The sequence below is a fragment of the Procambarus clarkii genome, chromosome 80 (genome assembly GCF_040958095.1).
Source record: "Procambarus clarkii isolate CNS0578487 chromosome 80, FALCON_Pclarkii_2.0, whole genome shotgun sequence".
NCBI classification, from domain to species: Eukaryota; Metazoa; Arthropoda; class Malacostraca; order Decapoda; family Cambaridae; genus Procambarus; species Procambarus clarkii.
In genome coordinates this window covers 11,169,850-11,187,132 of record NC_091229.1, presented here as the reverse complement: position 1 = coordinate 11,187,132, position 17,283 = coordinate 11,169,850, and the positions used below count along the sequence as shown (strand labels likewise).

The following is a 17,283-nucleotide window of genomic DNA, read 5'->3' as shown; positions in this document are numbered from 1 at the left end:
TGTAGACTTTGAAAACGATTAAGGATGATGGACGTCATCCGCACTGGTGCGGTAATGGGATATTCACCCCAGCGCGAGATAATGGTTAAGTTCTGCATGCTGTGTTGATGACGACATAATGTTTAAGTTCTGCGTGCTGTGTTGATGACGACCCTCGTTTATGTGTTAAACTTCACAGAAGTGATCCGCCACAACCTAGTCATGTGAAGCATGGCGAAGGGGGAAGAGCCACACGGTTTGCAGAAAACCAGATACAGGTCATTGACACACACCATTTGATGCTGAGACGCCAACACAACCCTGTCTGACGTCATTGATCACCACCAACACAGCTGGATTGGGTGAGAAAAGTTAAACGGTTCTTTACATAAAACAGTCATTCTTTAAGAAAAAATAATGACCACTTTCACACTAACCAACCACCAGCTGTTCCGCCCCCCCTTTTCCTCTTCTTCTCCCCTCCCATCTTAAGAGCCTGGTCTCTCCTACCCTCCTCAACATTTCCTGCCCATGTCGGGGGGAACTAATCGACGTCATTGATCACCACCACCAACACAGATGGATTTGGTGAGAAAAAGTTAAACGCTTCTTTGTTTACATAAAAACTGTCACACAAAGCCTCCACCAGCTGTTCCCTCCCTTTCCTCTCCTTCTCCCCTCTCATCTTAAGAGCATGGTCTCTCCCACCCTCTCAGGTAGGGCTCCCCCTCCCTCCTCAACATAACCTACATACTCCCATACCCATCTTAAGACTCTGGTCTCCTTCCCTCTCAAGTAGGGGGGCCCCTCCCTCCTCAACATATCCTGCATACTACAATTTAACTACACACTCAGGATTAATTCTACGGCACATACTCATACATATTCATTTTCTCTTCTCCTCTCCTCCTCCTCTTCCTTTATTCTTCCTACATGACCGCATACAACCACATAACACATCCGCCCCGACCCCAACATAACCCTCTCTCAAGTGACGCATGGCCGGACGCCACGCACCAAAAACACTCGGGGAACCCCCTCACATACCTTGAGGACTACCTACCTGTGCTCACCTGAGCAGGGGGGCTTAATGACCCACCTGCTCAGGTGCTGCACACTGTTCTAGTCCTCAACCTCACTACTCATTATCACCACCCACACTCCTCCAACACTATTGCCACTATTATCACCACCCACACACACTCCAATACTACTTCCACCATTAACACCACTCACACACACCTCTAACACTTCTACCACCATTTCCATCATTGCCTAGGTTGGACCATTCATTCAATTTTCACATATAAGTTTAACTTTCCCAATTTATTTTTATTCCCCATCCAGTTTATTTTGTTTCAGTCAACGCTCTTTATATTGCTATTTACATGATGATTACCTGCAGTGGCCTGGACTGTACTTCCAAAGATACAAATAAAGGTTCTTCTCCCAGGTGGCGTATGTAATCTTATCAGTAGTCATGTGAACCTCACGACCATGTGACAAAACAATGAGGGCTCTTTATCTTGATACCAAACACAACCTCTCCAAAACTTTCTTGTACACTTCCTGTATAGATTATATATTGTTTGTAATTTTCTGCTGCATTAACACTGATTAACTCTTGTGTAACATCATCAACACCATTACTTCTGTCACCATTAGCACCATTACTACTGTCACCATTAGCACCATTACTACTGTCACCATTACCACTATTACTACTGTCACCATTACTACTGACACCATTAGCACCATTACTACTGTCACCATTAGCACCATTACTACTGTCACCATTACCACCATTACTACTGACACCATTACCACTAATACTACTGTCACCATTACCACTATTACTACTGTCACCATTACTACTGACACCATTACCACAATTTCTACAGTCACCATTACTACTGTCACCGTTACCACTATTACTACTGACACCATTACCACCATTACTACTGACACCATTGCCACCATTACTACTGACACCATTACCACTATTACTACTGACACCATTACCACCATTGCTACTGACACCATTCCACCATTACTACTGTCACCATTACCACCATTACTACTGACACCATTACCATCATTGCTACTGACACCACTACCACCATTGCTACTGACACCATTCCACCATTACTACTGTCACCATTACCACCATTACCACAATTACTACAGTCACCATTACTACTGACACCATTACCACTATTACTACTGACACCATTACCACCATTACCACAATTACTACAGTCACCATTACTACTGACACCATTACCACTATTACTACTGAAACCATTACCACCATTGCTACTGTCACCATTACCACCATTACCACAATTACTACAGTCACCATTACTTCTGACACCATTACCACTATTACTACTGACACCATTACCACCATTGCTACTGTCACCATTACCACCATTACTACAATTACTACAGTCACAATTACTACTGACACCATTACCACTATTACTACTGACACCATTACCACCATTGCTACTGACACCATTCCACCATTACTACTGTCACCATTACCACCATTACTACTGACACCGTTACCACCATTACTACTGTCACCATTACCACCATTGCTACTGACACCATTCCACCATTACTACTGTCACCATTACCACCATTGCTACTGACACCACTACCACCATTACTACGGTCACCATTACCACCATTACTACTGACACAATTACCACCATTACTACGGTCACCATTACCACCATTACTACTGTCACCATTACCACCATTACTACTGACACCATTACCACAATTACTACTGTCACCATTACCACCATTACTACTGACATCATTACCACCATTACTACTGACACCATTACCACAATTACTACAGTCACCATTACCACCATTACTACTGACACAATTACCACAATTACTACGGCCACCATTACTACTGTCACCATTACCACCATTACTACTGACACAATTACCACTGTCACCATTACCACAATTACTACTGACACCATTACCACAATTACTACAGTCATTATTACTACGGTCACCATTACTACTGACACCATTACCACAAATACTACTGACACCATTACCACAATTACTACAGTCACCATTACTACTGTCACCATTACCACAATTACTACAGTCACCATTACCACCATTACTACTGTCACCATTACCACCATTACTACTGTCACCACTAACACCATTATCTCTGTCACTATTACCACCATTACTACTCTTAACATTACCACCATTACTACTGTTATAACTACCACAATTAATACAGTCGCCATTAACACTGTTACTATTGTCATTATTTGTAATAGCTATTGTAATGGCTATTATTTGTAATGTCAAATAATACAATACTATTGTATTATTTGTCATTATTTTACCACCTTTACTACTGTTACCATTACCACCATTACTACTGTCTCCATTACCACCATTAATAGTGTCATCATGTCCACCATTAGTACTGTCACCATTACCATCACTACTACTGTCATTATTACCACCATTACTTATGTCACCGTTACCACCTAAAACACTACTGTCACCATTACCACCACCTACACTCCTCCAACACTACTGCCCCATTTACCCACACCCACACTACTACCAGCACCCACACTCCTCCAACATTACTGCCACCATTACCACCACTATCACGGCCCCTGTACTCACTCAGATTTCAACAAATTTTACCCCTGGGCATTCATCTCGTCATTTTATAGGGAGGCACCGATAAAATGAAAAAAAACAACCTTCTTTCACCACCTCTTCAACTAACACCAGCTGAGCACACGGTAATGAACTTAATTAAATAGGGAGAAGGGGCTCAACGTCATATTAAGTGGGATTCGGCTCAGAACTGGACCATTGTCATGAGTTCACACCCTAACTGAGCCTCTATGACTTACCCTCACTCTCCTAGTCTTGGGTCGACCTCCTTCTAGTTCCTCTTTTTTTGTATGTTGTCGTCCGGCCTTCAATTATTTCTCTCTCATTCCTCTTAGAAATCCTCACCAAGACAAGGTCAAACACAGTTCTCTAACTGACAAACATTTATTACAAAACACAAATAGTAAAAATAATCATGGTATCATCAGGTATTGGTCCTACAAACTAGCATCCCGCTTGAATAATATCAGTACTCCAACAAATTGTCTCTGCAAGTCTACTGCTCGATCCCATTCAGCAACCCACTGTGCATCAGTCACCTCGCCGTCAGCGCTAAGCTTCGTACATGAAATTAAGATAATAAAAAATTATAAACGCTGTCACCTTGCATTACGTCAGGAATACTACATGAATCCATCCACCTCTCAAACAATAATGATGTCCACGCAACCCTCTGTATCACGTCTGAAAGATCTACCACTCTCGTCACACAACAAATCTCCTCTGTTGTGATTGATCATCCTGGGAATCACAACTGGGGTCATCCATCAGTGGCTCCTCAAATTAATTACACTGACCCACGGGGACTGCCCAAATATGAATACCATCAATAGCAGCAGTTGGAGTTCACTGGCAGGTCACCCATCCTAGTAATAATCAAAGTCAACGTTGCTTAACTTGGCTGATGGGGAGAGAAGCAGTGCTCTCAAGGTGGTAGCATGGCCGCCCACTTGGGCTGGACGGTAGAGCTACGGTCTCGCTTCATGCAGGTCGGCGTTCAATTCCCGGCCCTCCAAGTGGTTGTGGTCCATTCCTTACCCGTCCCATCCGAAATCCTTATCCTGACCCTTTCCAAGGGCTATATAGTCGTAATGGCTTGGCGCTTTCGCCTGATAGTTCCCTTCCCTTCCTCAAATTAAGAAGTTCCTCTTGCAGCTTCTGTGTCGTTGCTACATCCACTAACGACGAATCGCGTCCACCATGTACCAATGCTACATAAACTCTGGACGCACCACATCCATCACACATGAACGTCCACCAAACATGAACGTCCTTAATACCACCACCACACCAACATCCACCACACATGAACCTGTAATTCCATTACCATCAAATAATAACATATCTTCCATTAAAACATAAATAATATTTCCAAAACAATTTTCGAATTACAACGTCCTATTCCGTGCACCGGACTGTACTGCGGGGGTACTTCCCCTGCTTGGGCGCATCCACTGCGAAAATCTCCTTCGGCCTGGAGGCACTCTCCCATCAGTCGTCCACTGACCCCTGCCGCACAAGCATATGTTGCTCCCGCCTTCACAATGCCAACTCGCTTCAAACTCATTATATCATCTCATTATTTAAACAAACTTTCTAGTCTATATTCACAAACACTCTACACGATAGCTGGGCACACAGTCTTGCTGCCACAAGCAATACAGGAACTTATTGCAAAAGGTTGACGTGACGACTACTGTCATCGACGCCCAAATATGGCGCTCTGACAGGTCACCCACAAATTTCTCTCGGACTACCACTAATCGGCTCCTTCGAGTCCTGACTTGAGGGTGAGAGGTCATGGAACATGTGCAAATCAGGAACACCTGTCCAATGATCCTCTTAAGGGATTCACACACCATGGGGTAGTCAGGACACGACCACCCCACTGGCTTAAGGTCGCCTCTATATCGTTGCCTGTAGGGGAGAATTTAGTTCTACAATAAAATTATATTAAAAGTTTCGAGGGACCAAAAATTAATGTTAAGGATCAGAGAACCTGTGGCGTATGAATCTCCAATAATAAATGCATAAATATAATTAAATATATTTAGAGAAATGGACTGTAATATTAATAATAATTTAGAACTTAATCCTCAGTTTTAAATGGGGCGGAGGGGGGGGGGGGGAATAATGTGAAGTAAATGCACCTCAAATAATAAGAAGTTAATACACTTCCTAAAATTAATAAAATTATTCAAATTGTTAAATTCCAGAGAGGAGAGAAGAATATAAGCTAACTACAAATACAACAGAGACAGCTTAGCTGCCAAAGATGAACGTAGGTTACATCTGGCAGCATCAACCCGGTTATTCCAGTCTGAGTTAGCCGTCCCTAATGACATGTGAACATGCAGGTAGAAGCTTGTCCCTCTCGCAGTTAATTCCACGCTGAAAGGCAAATCTTATGCAATTTCCACTCCAAACTTAGTATTCGCGCATTTAATTGTATGCTCTAAAGAAATTGGAGGGTAGGATCAGTACTTACGTGGGTGTTTTTATATCGCCTGTGACGTAACGACAGCACATTAAATAAGTCAGAGAAATAATGGCCAATACTCAATGAATCAATCAACCAATTAAATATAGGTCTAGCAACCCTGGGAAGTGGGGATAGAAGGCATCCACCAGTCTCAGGAGACTATGGTGTTGTGCAAACGCCAATACGATTGGTTCCAGCGCCGTCGCAGGAACTGTGAGTTCCGGGGGTTGACCTCAAAGTTGGTGAAAAAAAAGCCCAGGGACTCCAAAACCGGAGACCGTCGTGGTCGGGGCCAGAGAAGAACCACCCCATCAAGGGCAAGAACGATACCAGCCTCCTGAAGCAGAGCTTGGGCTGCACAACCCCCAGGAGGTGGACGTCCGCGTCCCGCACCTATGGGTTCCAGACAGAGATCGTTACTGCCCCCTTTCACCCGAAACCGGCTTTCTTCAAATACCAGGAAAGAATGAGGAAAGATATATAATAAATGCTAAGATATATAAGGATATATAATTCTAAGCAACTCCTTCTCGCACTTGCTTATAGTCAATATCTTGCTTATGAATAAGTGCATATGTGGCATACTAATTTATTGTGAATATTTGAGTTTACCTTGAAAAGCTGAATAGAAAACCACAATGTAACCTAACTTTCTTAGTATGGTAAGATATTGCAATTAGTACTGAACCCATACTTATATTGATATTACAGTTTTATAAAAATAATAAAACAAAATTAAAATATTTAAATAAATTGTAAAGTAACTCAGGATATTGTCAAATTTTGTATAAAACCTCTATTGTTTAAAAAACTGAGAGAAAAAGTTAGTATCCTGAAAAAAAATGTATTGGAATGTATAAAATATGTACTTATTTATAAGCGAAATAGTGACTATAAGCAATAAGTCATATATGTGCTGTCTTGTACGAGAGCAGGTTGCGCTAAGATATATTATGATAGAAACACTTCCCCAAGGCTAGGAAGTCGTGTTGACGATAGGAGAATCTGTGGGATATTTGGGGCTTGAATCTGATTATTTAAATATTAAAGTAGTAAATTAAATTACGAAGGACCACCCACTTTTATAGTAAAGAGGGAAACTGAGAATTTCTGATCATTAGATAATTCCTAGATGAAACAGTAACTATGGATGAAATACTAGAGAATATGATCTAGAAATAATTAATGGGCTGTATAATTAAATGAATCAAACCCTCAAACACCTACATTGGGCGGTTATTACTGGAGGTAAGTACGTCCAGGAATCAGTGTGGTTCGTTCACTAATTCAATTAATAATAATCTAATCCTATAAAATTATATTGAAACTGAAATCATTACCATAAATGGGAACATAGATTATAAGTATAGTAATGAGAGTTACAGTAAACACATATTAATCCTGAGGAATTCTGCATATAAAGAATTGCAATAGATTCATGACAGAATATAAAAATCTTAGCTTAATGATGATTCCTTTAGACAAGCCACAGAGTTTCCTCTAATTCTCTGGACTCGGTTGGCTGACGAATGGGACGGATTAACATGGGAGAAGTTGGCAGGGAGAATTCTTCTCACGTGATGCAAGACAAATATTTACTGTAGCAACTAATTTAAGTACTGAATCTATATATTCAAGAAATTGAGAGTTACAGGTGACAAAATTTAATCACCTGTTATTAGATGTTATCGTGCGTCATAACGGTCAATCACCCAGCTACTACAAAACTCTTTACCAGATGCATCACATAAAGGGAATATACTTAGCTGAAAGGGCACTGTATAAGTTTTAAGATTGCCGTAATTCGCGTCCCCAGGCTCCGGCTAAGCCTATCCTGGATAGTGGCGCGCTTCACTGGCTGGTCACGTGTCGTCAAGAACCAGGTTAAAAGGTTCCTTATCTGACACCAGCACCAGCTGAAGATATTATCTGCAAGGTTATTCACGTCTCACAGTGGCGACTTTCATCTGAGGATGGATAATGTCTGCCCTAGTGGCTGGGCAATGGCGTCTCCTTGTGAGTACGGTATGCGCAGGTCTGCCTCAGAAGGGCTCTCCACGTGTACTGAGTTGGTCCTCCTCAACCCACGCCGCGTCGCGCGTTCATAAAACAAATTATGTCACGAACATTAATATTTCTCGCATTTACGCTTGAAACGTTGAAGACTTGACGGGTTTATTATTTAGAGGAGGAAATTATTATTATTTACCAATTTAAGAATAGTAAATATATAAGGGAGAGGAATTAATGTCTCCCCATGGCATTCACTGGTGACGTTAACTTTTATTACGAGATAATCACTATGACTCCAACGCTCTATTCGGCTTTTAGTTGGAGGTCAATTCATCTGCAATTAGTTATCATACAGAATGCCTTAGTTATAGAGAATCGAATTTAATTCTCACATACATTGGATATAATGTGTTTATTGTAAGGAAATCTGACGCAATACTGGCGTCAGGTGACGTGAGAATTCTAGCCTACTGCACAGATGAAATTATTAGTACATGAGAATTCTACGTGTTGTTAATTTTACTTACTACAATAATTAGTATAGTTAGTAATAAGTAATGAGAATACAACAGTGTTGTATTCGGTGTTGGAAATATCCAACAGAATCTGACATCCTTCAATACTAATATTCGCGGGAAGTTTTCATGGAGCTCGTGCTCGCATGCTCGCTGGCATGACTGGTTATCAATTAATGGCGTCTCCTCCCTCCTTGATCAAGCGAGATGCCTCGCTTGATCGCATCGGTTCATTTTCTGCCAATTTATGGACTAACGGACGAAGGAGCCTATTTTATTTATTATTTAATTATATCCAAGACTGGGAAACAATTTTTAATCTATTCTGGTTTCCAGACTGGTGTTTTAAAGATTGTTTAATATGAGTTTTATGGATAAATAGAAATCTGGTGACGTGGTAAGAGGTCACATTTTCTACAAAAATCTACCATACCCAAATTCTTTTCATGATTAACTAAGGTAATTATGGTTAGTATGGTAATGTACATCAACAGCATTTATTGCTTGTTACATCAGAATTCATATGTGACAGAATTTCCGACAGCACTACACCTGTTACTACCACCATTAACAACACTACACTTGTAACTACCACCATTAACAGCACTACACCTGTCACTTCCACCATTAACAACACTACACCTGTCACTACCACCATTAACAACACTACACCTGTCACTTCCACCATTAGCAGCACTACCACCATTAACAACACTACACCTGTCACTTCCACCATTAGCAGCACTACCACCATTAACAACACTACACCTGTCACTTCCACCATTAGCAGCACTACCACCATTAACAACACTACACCTGTCACTTCCACCATTAACAGCACTACCCCTGTCACTACCACTATTAACAGAACTACACCTGTCATTACCACCATTAACAACCTACACCTGTCACTACCACTATTAACAGACCTACACCTGTCACTACCACCATTAACAACACCATCACGACGACAACCTCTTAACAACTCCTATAACCGATCCTCTTTCTTTTGACAGACGTGGTTTGTAATAGGAGGTGGACGGAGTGGAGGGCGAGGCATTCATGAGGACGGAGACTATATTGGAGAGCGAGTAGGACATAGCCTAGGACGAGTAGAACATGGCCTGGGACGAGTAAGACGGGGCCTAGAACGAGTAGGACGGGGCCTTGAACGAGTTGGACATGGCATACGACGAGTAGGACATGGCCTAGGACAAATAAGATGTGGTCTAGGACGAGTAGGACATGGTCTAGGACGAGTAGGACATGGCCTAGGACAAGTAGGACATGGCCTAGGACGAGTAGGACATGGCCTAGGACGAGTAGGACATGGCCTAGGACGAGTAGGACATGGCCTAGGACGAGTAGGACAAGGCCTAGGACAAGTAAGATGTGGTCTAGGACGAGTAGGACATGGCCTAGGACGAGTAGGACATGGCCTAGGACGAGTAGGACATGGCCAAGGACAAGTAAGATGTGGTCTAGGACGAGTAGGACATGGCCTAGGACGAGTAGGACATGGCCTAGGACGAGTAGGACATGGCCTAGGACGAGTAGGACATGGTCTAGGACGAGTAGGACATGGCCTAGGACGAGTAGGACATGGCCTAAGAGGAGTAAGATGTGGCGTAGGACGAGTAGGATATGGCCTAAGCCGTGTAGGACATGGCCTAGGACGAGTAGGACATGGCCTAGGACGAGTAGGACATGGCCTAGGACGAGTAGGACATGGTCTAGGACGAGTAGGACATGGCCTAGGACGAGTAGGACATGACCTAAGAGGAGTAAGATGTGGCGTAGGACGAGTAGGATATGGCCTAAGCCGTGTAGGACATGGCCTAGGACGAGTAGGACATTGCCTAGGACAAGTAGGATATGAACTAAGGCAAGTAGGACATGGACAGGGACGGGTTGGATATGGCCAAGGACGAGTAGGACATGGCCTAGGACGAGTAGGACATGGCCAAGGACGAGTAGGACATGGCCTTGGACGAGTAGATCATTGCCAAGTATGAGTAGGACGAAGGAAAACTTAGGTCAGCCGTTCGAATTGAAGAAACCTTCACAAGTGGAGTAATGATGAAAATTATAGTGATTACCAGAGACACCACCAGCATCTCAGGCACTGGGAGAAGACCAGACCAGTCTCCCATGTGGCCAAAGGCACCACCAACATCATAGGCGCTGAGAGATGACCATCCTCTCAGGGCTGCCAGAGGCACCACCAACATCACCGGCACTAGAAGACCAGCCTCCCATGGCAGCCAGAGGCACCACCAACATGAAAGGCACTGGGAGAAGACCAGCCTCAGTGGGCAGCCAGAGGCACCACCAACATCACAGGCTCTGGGAGACAACCAGCCACCCAAGGCAGCCAGTGGCACCGCCAATATAAGCTCTGAGAGAAGACCAGCCTTTCAGGGCAGCCAAAAGCGCCATCAACATCATAGGCACTGAGAGAAGACCATCCTCCCAGGGCGGCCAGAGGCACCACCAACATTAAAGTCTCGGAGAGAAGACCAGCCTCCCAGGCAGTCAGAGGCACTACCAACAACACAGGAACTGAGAGACGACGAGCCTTCCAAAGCAGCCAAGGGCACCATCAGCATCACAGGCACTATGAGAAGACCAGCCTTCCAGGGTAGCTGTAACGATCCAGTTATATCTAATTGGTGAATAATTGATGTTTATATAAAGTCATGCCTAATTAATAGTATGTATTAGACATTAGACGTGCCTCTGGCGCCTTAAAACCAGCTGCTCCGGGTAGATGGGACTCGATAGCCTGGTAAGGCAGCCCATCTAGGGGAAGGAAAATTCTGGTTTTAAACCTCCGCTGCCTTGCGGCCATACCCTTTTTTGGGAAAGGCTTCAGGAGTTAACCTCTAGGAAAAATCCGGAGTTGGAGCCCCTAAGGCAGTTCGTTGTTGACGTCGACCTCGTTCTGGCAGCTCCTGCGATGTTGCTGGAACCATGTGTATTGGCATTTGCCTTTCTATTGGATAATTTCAGCAACGTGGAGAGGGGGGACCTGCTGCATGGGTAACAGCTTCTCTTCCATATCTACCTACCCAGGCTTTGCGCCCTGGAGAGGACACTCCAGCTTCACCTCACAGCATCGAACCAACACGGGAAGCGACAGTCTACTGGTTTTAAGTCTTCTGCTCGATTGGCAAAGAGTGTGACGCCAGGGGTTGCTTCCGACGGTGGGAGGGGTCATCGGGCCCCACTGGGCAGCTACCGCCCGCCTCAAGCTGGGCAAACCCCAGCCAATGAGGTGTTGCCTCGCCACGGTCCGTTAACCTCACTGGGTGTGTGGGGTTTAGGGTGAAAACCGACAAGCGGCGCGACAACTTTGCACCAAGCATTACCAAACCAAAGAAGAAAATATCAACTGCCCTAAAGCTGGGCACATGGAACGTCGGGACACTGACACCAGGTTTCTCTGACGACCTGCAAGAAATCAATGACGCCCGAAAAACAGCAATCATCGATAGGGAGCTGAGCAAGCTGCAGATGGATATTGTTGCTCTCCAAGAGACCAGGCTCCCAGGATCAGGATCTGTGAAAGAGAGGACCTTCTCTTTCTTCTGGCAAGGAAAACCTCCAGATGAGACCAGAGAACATGGTGTGGGATTTGCCGTCAGGAATGCACTGTTGGGACACATTATGCCACCGATGGGGGAAACCGAACGAATTCTGTCTCTGCAACTGCACTCCCAAACAGGACCAGTCAATGTAATTAGTGCATATGCACCAACCTTGACTTCTACAGCAGAGGCAAAGGAAAAATTCTACGATGACCTCAACAGAGTCATAGCGAGAATCCCTGTAAAGGAGCCACTGTTCATCCTCGGCGACTTTAACGCCAGAGTGGGTGCCGAGCACAACATTTGGCCCACTTGTCTGGGTCAATTCGGCATAGGGAGGATGAATGAGAACGGGCAACGTCTGCTAGAACTCTGCTGCCTTCATGGTCTTTGTGTCACCAACACGTTCTTCGGCACAAAGCCTCAACACCGAGTATCATGGAGACACCCCAGATCCAAGCACTGGCACCAGCTTGACCTGATTCTTACCAGGCGTGCAAGTCTACCCAGCATCAAGATTACGTGTAGCTACCAGAGTGCTGTCTGTGACACCGACCACTCCCTGGTATGTAGCAGGGTCAAGATGCAACCAAAGAAGATTCATCACTCGAAAAAGGTGGGCAGACCTCGCATCGACACCACCAAGACCCGCAACCAGGACAAGGTGGAAGATTTTGCACGCGTGCTCGAGGAAGCTCTCCCTGGCCCAGCTGGGGTCACTGCCTGTAAAAGATGGGAGCACTTCAGAGACGCTGTGTTCAACGCTGCCATTTCCACCTTTGGCAAGAAGACCAGCAGGTCGGCAGACTGGTTCGAGGCTCACTTGGAAGAGATGACACCTGTCATCGAAGAGAAGAGAAACGCCTTGGCAGCCTACAAAGCCTGCCCAAGTCAGCGCAACTTACAGATCCTTTGGGCCGTCCGCTGAAAAGTGCAGCAGAGCGCCAGGCGATGTGCCAACAACTATTGGCTCCAGCTCTGCTCCCAGATACAGACTGTAGCGGATACAGGCAATGTAAGGGGAATGTATGATGGCATCAAGCAGGCCCTCGGCACAATCCAGAGGAAGACCGTTCCACTGAAATCTGCCACTGGCGAGGTGATTCAGGACCAGACACTGCAGCTGAAGCGCTGGGTCGAGCACTACTCTGAGCTATACGCCAGGGACAATGTGGTCACAGAAGACGTCCTGAGCGCCATTGAGTGTCTGCCTATGTTAATGGAGCTCGACAACGAACCGACCCTGGAAGAACTCAGCGATGCCCTAGACTCCCTTGCTTCTGGTAAAGCTCCTGGCAAAGATGGCATTCCTGCTGAGACCTTGAAGTGCTGCAGAGGTAGTCTGCTCATGGAGCTGCATGAAATTCTCTGCCTCTGCTGGGAAGAAGGAGAGGGGCCACAGGACATGAGGGATGCCAACATCGTCACGCTGTATAAGAATAAAGGTGACAGGGGCGACTGCAACAACTACCGTGGAATCTCCCTCCTCAGTATTGTCGGAAAGCTGTTTGCTCGAGTCGCATTGAAGAGGCTCCAAGTACTTGCAGAGAGAGTCTATCCAGAATCACAATGCGGATTCAGAGCTGGCAGGTCCACCATCGACATGGTCTTTTCCCTCAGACAACTGCAGGAGAAATGCAGGGAACAGAAGCAGCCACTCTTCGTAGCCTTCATAGATCTGACGAAGGCCTTCGACCTCGTCAGCAGGGATGGCCTGTTCAAGATCCTCCCCAAGATCGGATGCCCACCCAGGCTCCTCAGCATCATCAGATCTTTCCATGAGAACATGAGGGGCACCGTGGTCTTTGATGGCCTAACATCAGACGTCTTTGACATCCGAAGTGGAGTAAAGCAGGACTGCGTATTGGCTCCAACCCTATTCGGGATTTTCTTTGCAGTTATGCTGCGGCACGCCTTCGGATCTGTCACGGAAGGCATTTACCTCCGGACTGGGTCGGATGGAAAGCTCTTTAACCTCGCCAGGCTGAGAGCCAAGACGAAGGTTCGGCTGAGGTGTCTGCGCGACTTCCTTTTTGCCGACGATGCAGCAGTCACTGCCCACTCAGCTGAAGACCTCCAACGGCTCATAACCCGCTTCAGTGAGGCCTCTCAGGCTTTTGGACTCACCATCAGTCTGAAAAAAACACAAGTCATGGGACAAGGAGTGGACTCCCCACCTGACATATGCATCTCTGATTCCAAACTGGAAGTCGTTCACGACTTCGTGTACCTGGGCTCCACAATCTCTGACTCCCTCTCTCTTGATACGGAGTTAAACAAACGCATCGGTAAGGCATCTACTACCATGTCCAGACTGACAAAGAGAGTGTGGGCCAACAAAAGGCTAACTGAGTATACTAAGATTCAGGTTTACAGAGCCTGTGTCCTGAGCACTCTCCTTTATGGTAGTGAGTCTTGGACACTCCGCGCCCGTCAGGAAAGACAGCTGAATGCCTACCACATGCGCTGCCTTCGACACATCTTGGACATCACCTGGCAGGACCAGGTGACAAACAACAACGTCTTGGGGAGAGCAAGAATCACCAGCATGTACACAATGCTGAAACAGAGATGAGTGCGCTGGCTCGGGCACGTTGTGCGAATGAGCGACGGCAGGATCCCCAAGGATCTCCTGTACGGAGAGCTGATGCAGGGAAAGCGTCCAACAGGCAAGCCCCAGCTACGGTACAAAGACGTATGCAAGAGGGACCTGAAAGCCATGGACGTCGATCTTGCTATATGGGAGACACTGGCTGCAGACCGTTCAGCCTGGAGGCAGTCTGTTCAGAGAGGTCTCTCCAAGTTCGAGGAGTCACTTGCCAAGGAATCGGAGGCAAAGAGACAGAGAAGGAAAGCCGGTAGCCAGGAAGACAGACCAGAATCGGACTTCGTTTGTGCTCAGTGTGGGGTGGACTGCCACTCTCGGATTGGCCTCATCAGTCACACCAGACGCTGCACAAGGATTGACAACTAGGACGCAACTCCATAGTCTCCCGGGACTGAAGGATGCCTACTATATTAGACATTACGGCTGAATAAAAATGATAGATTGTGTCTTGTGTTACCTATTGTTATCATTGTAGGAATGTGAGTATTGGTATGCGGATTGTAGGAAATTTTTTGTTAAGTCTTGGTACTGTGTGAGGCTATGTGCCGGCGTACGGGAACGCCGTGTGGAGTCAGTTGGTATTGTACCCTGCCTGGATTAGGCTGACAGGATGTTGTGGTCAGGAGGGAGTACTGACCAGGTAGTCACTCTCACCATGTGGTGACAATTCGTTCCCCTGCTAGCTCGCTTCAGGTCAGTTACTGTAATTCTTGTGTATGTCAGTATTCCAGTTAGCTTACATTATGTAAGCTGTTATATATATACTTATTACCTGTGAGGATATATGCAGTCAGTAGTCTTGTTTAGCTGTAATGTTACATTCAGTCTGTGTGCATGTGGCAGAAGGTAAGCAAGGCCAGGCCTACCACCCAGATCTGTGTGGAGAACTATGTCTAGATACGATGTAATTAACGAGTATTGATTCATTTACTTAGATGCTGTTCCAGTAATGATCAGCTTGATTTTGCTTAACAGTTTGTAAGTAAATGAAGGATTGTTTAGGAGAGATAGCCCAGTAAAGTACTAACTAGGCCAAGCCGCTCGAACGCCTTCGTTCAGATGCAGGCCACATGTAGGCAGTATTCACGCACGCCTGAGCCAGTTGTGTCCTGGGAGCCACGGTGTGAGGACATGGGCTGGTGATCTCGGCAGGCATGGCCCTATTTTAGTTAGGTTTTGTTCAGTTAACTAGGATAAGTAGGTTATGCATTTGTGTTCAAATTAATTCGAGTTCCCTAACATTCATTTTAGTAATTTCTGTGCTAAAAGTGTGTATTGGACTTTGTTCCCAAGCCTGAACATGTCACGTGGTGGTATCTTAGGGGGTATGACTGTGTGGGATTGAATATGAATGTCATGACCTGTAAATGCACAGGAGTTTTAGGTCAGCTCATATGTTTATTGTCCTAATTTTCCGTGCCAGTGAAAAGAGTCAGCACGTCCTCCAAAAATGGGGAGGTAAATGAAACAGCACAAGTAAGTGCAATTATGTACTATTCATAGCAGTCAGAAATTGTACCTTTTTTTCACTTAGCATTAAATTGTATTGTCAAATATATTGTGAATATTTGAGTTTACCTGAAAAGCTGAATAGAAAACCACAACCTAACCTAACCTTCTTAGTGTTTGAAGATGTGCATTTTATTGCTTCCTAATTACAATTACTATTTAACCTATAGCTATATGATTTCACAGTTTTACAAAACTAATAAAAGAAGACTGAAATATATCAATAAATTGTAAAGTAACTTAGGACATTTCAAATATTGTATAAAACGTCTATTGTTTAATGAAATTGAAAAAGAAATTTCTTATATTTAAAACTTGTGTATGCCAAATTGAATTAAAAAATTTCACCCTAAAATTCTGAATGTCTTAACAGAAAACGAGGAGAATAAAGGGGGCAATAAATGTAATAGCCCCAAAAATGCAACAACCCATTCTCGCACTTGCTTGTAGTCAATATTTTCCTTATGAATAAGTACATATGTGATATACTAATTTATTGTGAATATCTGAGTTTACCTGAAAAGCTAAATAGAAAACCACGGCCTAGCCTAACCTGTAAGTTAAGGTATTACAATTAGTATTAAACCCATACCTATATTGAAATTACAGTTTTATATAAATAATACAACAAAACTAAAATATGTAAATAAATTGTAAATCTCAGGATATTGTCAAATTTTGTATAAAATCCCTTTTGTTCAATTAAACTGAGAGGAAGAGTTAATGCCTTGAAAAAACATTACTTATTATGTACCACACACGTACTTATTCATAAGCCAAATATTGACTATACACAATAAGTCATATATGTGCTGTGTTGTGCGAGACCTGGTTGAGTGCAATTATGTACTTATTACATATAGTATTAAACCGTACTGTCAATTCGGAGGATGAGTTGCAGCAGTG

The 17,283-nt window shown here is 44.5% G+C and overlaps 1 protein-coding gene across 1 annotated transcript in view; it reads left to right on the top strand.

The window, feature by feature from the left end:
• LOC123746346 (uncharacterized) overlaps positions 1-16,426 on the top strand; it is a 225,027-nt gene extending 208,601 nt beyond the window's left edge. The window contains exon 6 of the mRNA XM_045727805.2: positions 9,687-16,426. Coding sequence (XP_045583761.2) covers positions 9,687-9,699 — 13 coding nt within the window. The 3' untranslated portion in view covers positions 9,700-16,426. The remainder of the gene's footprint in view (positions 1-9,686) is intronic.
• The last annotated feature ends 857 nt before the right edge of the window (positions 16,427-17,283 follow it).